Raw genomic sequence first — 8,339 nt, forward strand, 5'->3', positions numbered from 1 at the left:
TGGTACGTTGACACTGGAATACTTCTACCATGCATAGTGGACTTCTCATTCTTCGAGCTTCAACCACTTACTCTAAAGATTAAATTTTTTGACAATTATTTTCTGTATCTACTTGAACTACAACTCAGTTTTGACGTTTTCAATGCATTTGGATTCGTGAACTTTCACTTCTTCCAGGAACACTCTCAGGTTTTCTCAACCTTTTTGTCCATTTTCAACTCTTGTTTAAGTCTTGGACTTTTTTATTTTTATTTTAATGCTTTGATTTGAAAGATTAGTTGAATTTGTTGAATGCTGAAAATCTGATCTGGGATTTTGATATAATGATTGGAGAAGTGGAAGGGTTGGGATTTTTCTTTAAACAAATTGTTGAAGGAGCTTAATTTGGATCTTTAAGAGTGATTAAAGAATTGGTTTGACTTTACTTTTATCTATATAACAATTTTTTTATTTTAATAGTGTATCTGAAGAGGACTTTTGTTTCAAAAGAAATATTTTGTTTAAGTAAATTTGTAACTGTAAAATTAGTTATTGGGATTGTCTTATTGTGGGGGCTTTTGTTCTGGCTTCTTTGTCTTGAAACTTGCTTGGCTTCATGTATATGTTTCTGGGTTCATTGAACAGTTCACATACAAGAAAAAAAAAATTTGGGGGTGAAAAGTACCAATAATGGCTATATGCATGATTTTGATTATGGGGCTATTCTGAAAATTAAATTCTTTGTTTCAATCATGCCTTTGTTTGAGCTTTATCGCATAAGTAAACAGAAGCTTGATTCATCAAAGCAGGACAAGAACCCTACATCAACCGATTTGTCTTATGAGTAAATTCAATTTCTCTCTATATTTATTCCTTTTTAGTTCTTTTTGTTGTTTATGTTATTGAATAATGATCTTATAATCTCCTTCTGATTTGTTTTATTTTTGTTTTGGATGAGAGATTAAATGCAGACCTGAGAATGACATTCTTGAACTAGTATGGGAGAATGGCCAGATTTTAATGCAGGGTCAGTCTAGTAGGAACAGAAAGAGCCCTATATCAAATAGCTTACCATCTCACACAGCCAAGACTAGAGACAAAGATATAGGAAATGGGAGCAATACCAAGTTTGAAAAGTTTGGGACAATGGACTCAGTGTTGAATGAGATTCCGATGTTGGTGCCATCTGGTGAAATTAGTTTGAATCAAGATGATGACATGGTTCCTTGGTTGAATTATCCTATTGATGAATCTTTACAACATGAATACTGTTCAGATTTCTTGCCTGAGTTGTCTGGAGTCACTGGAAATGATCTCTCCGCCCAGAATAATTTCACTTCGATTGATAAGAAAAGTAGCACCACTCAGTTTGATAGAGACTTCAATACCGATTCAGTACATAATGATGCAAGTTTAGAGCATGGAAATGTGTCAAAGATTTCTTCAGTAGGAGATGGTGAGGCTACGAGACCAAAGACTAGTACTAGTCAGTCATACCAGTCGTCATCCCAGCAATGCCAAACCTCATTTCCATATCCCAGATCAAGAGTTCCTGATAATATTGGTAATAGTATGAATAATTCGACCCACAGTTCTGTTTTTGGTGATTCTGCCCCTAGTTCAGCTGGCAGTTTTCCAGATATAAAGATGCAGAGGCAAGATCCAAGGATGCCTTCCAATAGCACCGGTTTGATGAACTTTTCTCATTTCCAACGACCTTCTGCTTTTTTTAAATCTAATCTTCAGAGTATTGGTTTGCCTCATGCTTCTGGTTTATCAAGGATAGAAACGATGGGTAGTAAGGATAAGGCGCCCGCTGCAAGTGGTACTATAGAATCGACAGTCAATGATTTGAGTAGTGGTTTAAGAAAAGGAGCAAGTTCCATTTGCCACCCTGTGGTTGCATGTCCTAAAACTGATGTAAAACCATCTGAAGCTAAGCCACCTGAGGAACCAGTTGTTGCTGAATCTTGTGAGGTAGACCAAGAAGAGGCATCAAAGAATGATAATAACCATAATCAAGTTCTTGCCGAAAGTGCAACTAAAGGACTGTTGGACAGTGAGAAGACTACAGAGCCTGTAGTTGCTGCTGCTTCTCTGTGTTCAGGGAGCAGTGTAGAGAGAGCTTCAGATGATCCAACACATAATTTGAAAAGAAAACATTGTGACACTGAGGATCCTGAATGTCCTAATGAGGTGAGTTAATAGGTGTATGCTAGTCTTTGCTGGTAGGCCAAATATTATATCTTCTTCCTGATAATAAGAAAGACAATTTTGGTGCAGGATATTGAAGAAGAATCAGTGGGTGTAAAGAAAACAGTCTCCACTCGAGTGGGTACTGGCTCTAAGAGAAGCCGAGCTGCAGAAGTTCATAATTTATCCGAAAGGGTGAGGATGACCATTCGAGCAGAATACTAATACTAAGAGCTCTTTTATGTCCATTACCATCTTGCATTCTATCATGTCTCATATTCTTGACTTGTTATCATTTGGACTGCAATAATAGAGGCGAAGGGATAGGATTAATGAAAAGATGCGTGCTTTACAAGAGCTTATACCAAACTGTAATAAGGTTAGTATATTTAATTTATTGGAAGTCATTGATTTGGTTCTTTGATAACCTCTCTAAGTTGTAAAATCATTATTATCAAATTGAAGCTTAAAATCATTGTTTGAGCATATCCGTTTGTGGAAATTTTAACTGAAAGGTCAAGTATACTCATCATATTTTTAATATCTATTTTAATCTGAACTTTTGGTGGTTCCATATATTGCACACATTTATTTATTTTTCAAATTAAAGTAAATGAACAACAACAACCAGACGCTTGATAGCTTCTGTAACTTACAGTTCTGTTGACTTTTTCATTTTTGCTTAAGGTGGACAAAGCTTCAATGCTTGATGAGGCCATTGAGTATCTGAAATCACTTCAACTCCAAGTTCAAGTAAACTTTAAGACTCCCTCTAGCTGAATGATTTATTTTTAACTTTCTAAAATTTGAACAATCAAGTAACTGTATTTTATCCTTACCAATTTTATGCAGATTATGTCAGTGGGAGCTGGTTTGTATATGCCACCAATGGCGTTTCCATCAGCAGCGCAACAAATGCATGCAGCTCATATGGCTCATTACTTACAGATGGGTATTGCAATGGGAATGAGTGCTGGTTATGGAATTGGTATGCCCAATATGAATGGTGGATCTTCTGGTTATCCTATGGTTCAGGTGCCTCCATTGCATGGAGCACATTTTCCAGGCCTGCCAGTGCCAGGACCCACTGCTTTACATGGGATGGCAGGATCTAACTTCCAGCTGTTTGGGCTTCATGGTCAAGGACATCCCGTCTCAATGTCACATGCACCCTTTCCTTTATCAGGAGGGCCTATTATGAAGTCAGCCATGGGACTGAATGCCTGTGGCACAGTAGGTCCTCTGGATAATTTGGATTCAGCTAGAGGTTCAACCTCAAAGGATCTGATCGAGAACAACAGTTCTCAAGTAATGCAGTATGTCATTACTGATAGTTCAATGAATCAAACATTGCAAAATAGCACTACCAGTAGTTCAATGAATAAGACATTGCAAAACACCACCACCAATAGTTCAATGAATCAGATATCTAATCAGGTTAGTGAAATTTATCATACAGTTACATGCTGAGAGATTAACGTGCACTCTTCTGTAATGCGGAATTTGAATTCTCTAAGAACCTATTTTCTGCCCTTCTTAAGCAATGGTTGCCTTTTGGTCCTAGGTCCCCATAAATGAGAAAGAGAGAATGAATTGTGCAGTCAAAATATAAATGTGTCTGAATCAGAGAAGATAAATAATAAGTGGCTACAAAAGGAAAGGGCATAGGGTAAGTCATCATATTGAAGATTTCTCTGTCAAAGTTTCATGTACAAGGGCCATTCTTTAGGTCTTATGAAAGCAAAAATTGCAAGCCTTAGCTCTTTTTCTAGCTCTCCTTATCCTTAATTCCCGTCTTCCTGTACTTAACATGTGCTTTCCTGGCTATTTTTTGGAGTTTGATTCTTCAGTATGTGTCATACAACTATTTTGATCTTCTATTAGTTGGAGGCAAACTTGCGGCTGGCATATAGACGGTTTAGACCTTTTAATTTTTTAACAGGCACTCTAGGCTATAGGCGTTAAAAATATGTTTGTACATAGTTGAAGAAGAATTATGAAGACACTGAATCATTTCATAGACAAGCAGAGAAGCTCATAGAATATTCTATCAATATCTATGTGTACAATTTAGGAATGTAACTTGGACAGCAATGCTCATCCCATGAAGTCGATGTCATTTTCAAAATTAACTGATTGGCATGACTTCAGGGAAAATATGCATCTGCTCATCAATACAGAGTATTTCCAGTTCTAGTTAAGAAAATTGAATTGTGAGCATAGGTATTATCATTTGCTACTTCTAAAATGTGGAAAACAATAACCTCGGTTATATTCTGCTAACTTCCTGAACTTTCCTTCATCCTAGCAAGTATCTTGTTGGATGGATAAACCAAATTTCTTTTTCCTTTTTAGCTTGCCAGAATGTAGTCAAACTAACAATTTTTCCTGTTCCAGTGTCAAGCAACAAATGGAAGATTAGGACAGCGTACTGTGGTGCAAGATAATAGTCAAACCTCAGAAGGTACTGGCCATGGGGCTTTAGGTTCTCCAAACAAAAATGATAATGTACCTAATAGAGCAGCCTGTGAGTGTTTATTTGTGACTAAGATGATTTACATTTACATTGATGTGATATATCACTAAATTGTGTTTCAAGGAGTGGATAAATTAAATGCTTGCTTGTTTTTTGCAGGTTTTGAATGACAGCTAGTTCTGAAAATTTTGATTAAATGAGAGAAATCCGATTTAGCTGGTATCTCAACAATAACCATTTGAACTCTAATTACAGGACAGAACAACAACAATTTGCACAGATTTTGGTATGTTGAGGATCCTCAAAATGCTCTCCTTTGCATGTACATTCATTTGTTTACATGACACATGAAATAATGCGATGTCAAAGAGTAGAATATGTACCTCAACAGCATTTATTGGAATGTTTTTTCTTTGTAGATATTGAGTAACATTCTTTGAATTGTTAAGTCATAGTAATTTTCCAGTACACATCTCTCCCTCTCTTCTCCCTTTAAAGCTCTATGATTAGCTTTTCTCTATGTGAATATTACTGAAGTTCTATAGTTGTGTTGTTTACATGGTATAGTTAAGGAAGGATATTTGGCTATCTATTTATATCTTGCTTCGATGTGATCATCTTGAAGCAATTGATGTTGCGAATCATCGCATAGTGCTCCTGCACTTTTATATCCAGAAAGATGTTATAATATGAAGTAGCCTGCAGGTTTGTCTGTTAATGATAGTATGTTATATCATATCTGTTAGTCTTATTCTTGAAGATCATTGTCCTCCACTTCAATTTTGTACAAACTTTAGCTCTAATAAGTGATTCTCAAGCAATACAGATTTAGGGCTCCTTTCTAGTAGTGTTATCATTGAGCCATATCTGTCAGCGAAACTGATCTGTATTCTACCAAACTTCCTTCTCCTGCATTTGGAAGTTTATGATCATGCAGATCAGTTTGGTGCAATGTATAAGAGCCATATCAGTCTCCACATTAAGAGATTACTGAATTTTTATGTGGTGTCAATAAATTAACCGTCCCATCAATCGATTACAAAACAGTAGAATTGGAACCGTGGAGAAGTATCTTGAGGGTTAAAGCTAATGAATGTGGTCCAAAGAGATTCTGATAAGCTTTTCAATCAATTCATGATATAGTTTTAAATACTATGTCCACAATCAGTATATGAGAATTTGAACTTTGCAAAGAATCCATAGAACTAAATGAATAACAGCAATGCACTCATACATGGAAGAGAAAGTATGATCACTAAACTATAACAAGCATCTATTATTAAATCTTAAAATCTGACGAGTTCTTGTTCTTTGATAATACTTGCATCCAACCCCTAACACAAAGTATTTATACATCAGAAATGAATAGGGTAAAAGAAAATAAAATTTGCAGTAATTTTTTATACAATATTTAGCAGAAATACCTAAAGCTTTTATGTATAGAGAGGGAATCAACCAACAAACTGCACAACACAGAATGATACAAATATGCAAAGCTGCCTAGTGGAATGCCTTATTTGGCGTTCACATCACTCTTGGTTTTTGAAGTTGGAGATTTTCCAATGATAGCTTTCTTTGCCTTCACAAGTGACTGTTTCACCTTTGATATAAGGTTGTTTGACTGCTTTTGAGTAGGCTTGGCAGGAGCTTCTTTTGGCAGGTTCTGGGATGTTTTTGTACCATCCACATCCTTGGAGACCTCCCTTTCCTTCACTTTTAACTCAGATTTTGGGAGTTCTTCAGCCGGATTGCTAACAGCTTTAGTGGCATCATCCAGCTTTTCTTCTGTTTTCCCATCTTTGTTTGTTTCATCTATGGCTGGTTTCTCATCTTTTGCCATCTCTTCACTCCCATTTTTCACTTCTTTATCTTCTCCAGTGCTCTCTTCTGGAGACATCTTTTCAGTAACTCGAGCTTCAGTGCTCTTGACACCCTCCTCTTTAATAGGCTGAGTTGAATCCTCAACCACTGCCTCTTTTGAAACAGTTTCAGCAGCTCCAACTCCACTTGGTTCCTTCTCTTCTATGACATCAGGAATAGAAGATTGAACTACATCTTCTTTCACAGCAGCTTCAGGTTCCTGATCTTTTGAAACAACTTGTTCTGAACTTATGCCTAGACTAGTTTCCTCTTCTTTGCAAGTTTTCTCCTCAACCTTATCAACCAAGCTCTCTTCATCTTTTTCCGTAGGCGCAACTTCAGATGGTGCGTCTTGTTTTGCCTCGACTTCAGGTACAACCAGAACTGGTTTTTTGCTCTCTTCAGATACAGTCTCAACCTTTTCTGTCACTTCAGATTGCCCTCCTAATTCTGCTTCGACTTCAGCAACAACCGAAACCAGTTTATCAACCTCCACAGTTACTGGTTCAGATTGCCTTTCTGCTTTTGACTCAACTTCAGGAGCTACCAAGTCCAGTTTGTCAACCTCCTCAGACAAGATTTTAACCTTTTCAGCTACCTGTTCAGGTTGTGCCTCCACTTTTGCCTCAACTTTAGGAACGGGGGAATCTATTTTTCCTGAATCTGTGGAGATGGTCTCAATCTTTTCAGTTACCTCCTCAGATTTCATATCTAATTTTGGTTCAATTTCTTTCAGTTGTTCAACAATCTTTGGTTTCTCTTCAGATTCCTCTGGCTTGCTCTTAATAGCATCAGAAATAGAGTCTTTCAGAGCCTCGAGTACTGAAGGCTTAACCTTCCCATCCTCAGCCCCTTGCACTTTGGGGTCCTTTGATGCTAAAACAACAAAATCATCCACCTTCTCTTCAAGTTTCTGCAATCAATGAAACCCAACTGCTGATTAAAACAAAAAAAAAAAAATCAAGAAAACACTTTCCATCTTCATACTGTTAGCATCTGATTTATATCATCTTGTTAGGTCTCAAATTGTTAAAATCATCAACACAATCACCTAAATATGGATTAATTAAAAGGATTATAATTTCCTCTATGTAACAGAACAAATGATCATACTTTCTCAGTTGATTTCTAGCTAAAGATTATTCTAAGAGACAAGGGTTTATTAAAAAAATACCAAAGGAAAAAAACCCGAAGCATACCCGATGAGCTTCAGAAGATACAGCCTCAGTAGCCATGGGAACTGAGTTGAAGATGAAATAGAAAGAGAAAATTAAATTAAATTGAAGCAAAAGAAAAAGAATGATATGGTTGGTAACAACCAAATTAAAGTATGCAAAAACTACAGCAAAAACATGCAACAATCAAAACAATTACTGACAACAAAATCAGAACTTTCTACTACTGCTACCTACCACTTCTAAATCAAACTTGGAAAATGAACATAAAAATTGTTGAAAAATAATAAAAATAGTAACAGGGTGTGAAAAGAGTGTATGTCACATATGATAATTTGGGCTGCATGATTATGATTCTAGGATAAACTTTATCTTAAAAAAGAAGGCCAAAGGACCATTTCCCACCCAAGTTTTAATGTAAAGACAATACACACACAGAGTTTGAAAAATCTAAATATCTACTTATAATAAAATTTCTATTAAAAATATTAGTAAGGGTTAGGAGTAAATCTATTATTACTAAAAATTTAAAAAATTAAATTTTATTACTTTTACTCCCTAGATTTAAAAACTCACAATTCCCCACCATCCAAAGTTTTTCAAGTTTTGAAAAATAACCATTTCACCCCCCGAATTCCTAGGTTCTTTTCTCCCCT

The 8,339-nt window shown here is 36.1% G+C and overlaps 2 protein-coding genes across 6 annotated transcripts; one reads left to right on the forward strand and one right to left on the reverse strand.

Moving 5' to 3' along the window:
* Window positions 1-5,115, forward strand: LOC123221777 (transcription factor PIF3-like). Of its 3 annotated transcripts, none has more exons than XM_044644685.1 (8): window positions 1-823; window positions 951-2,175; window positions 2,263-2,367; window positions 2,486-2,551; window positions 2,860-2,925; window positions 3,025-3,609; window positions 4,570-4,636; window positions 4,808-5,115. In XM_044644685.1, exons 1-8 carry the CDS (start codon window positions 678-680, stop codon window positions 4,816-4,818), a joined length of 2,271 nt encoding a protein of 756 aa, XP_044500620.1. In that variant the 5' UTR covers window positions 1-677; the 3' UTR covers window positions 4,819-5,115. The 3 variants fall into 3 exon arrangements, with proteins under 3 accessions (XP_044500620.1, XP_044500621.1, XP_044500619.1); XM_044644686.1 differs by having other exon boundaries at window positions 2-823; window positions 940-2,175; window positions 4,570-4,699; XM_044644684.1 differs by having other exon boundaries at window positions 3-823; window positions 4,570-4,699.
* A 782-nt stretch (window positions 5,116-5,897) lies between these two features.
* On the reverse strand, window positions 5,898-8,038 carry LOC123221836 (muscle M-line assembly protein unc-89-like). 3 transcript variants are annotated; one of them, XM_044644755.1, is made up of 3 exons: window positions 7,921-8,038; window positions 7,708-7,748; window positions 5,898-7,421 (listed from the first exon to the last, which is right to left on the reverse strand). In XM_044644755.1, the coding sequence occupies exons 2-3, from the start codon at window positions 7,741-7,743 to the stop codon at window positions 6,162-6,164; spliced, it is 1,296 nt and encodes a 431-aa protein (XP_044500690.1). In that variant the 5' UTR covers window positions 7,744-7,748; window positions 7,921-8,038; the 3' UTR covers window positions 5,898-6,161. The 3 variants fall into 3 exon arrangements, with proteins under 3 accessions (XP_044500690.1, XP_044500691.1, XP_044500689.1); XM_044644756.1 differs by having other exon boundaries at window positions 7,887-8,010; XM_044644754.1 differs by having other exon boundaries at window positions 7,708-8,027.
* Between the last annotated feature and the right edge of the window lie 301 nt (window positions 8,039-8,339).

This window comes from Mangifera indica, chromosome 7 (assembly GCF_011075055.1).
Source record: "Mangifera indica cultivar Alphonso chromosome 7, CATAS_Mindica_2.1, whole genome shotgun sequence".
NCBI lineage: Eukaryota > Viridiplantae > Streptophyta > Magnoliopsida > Sapindales > Anacardiaceae > Mangifera > Mangifera indica.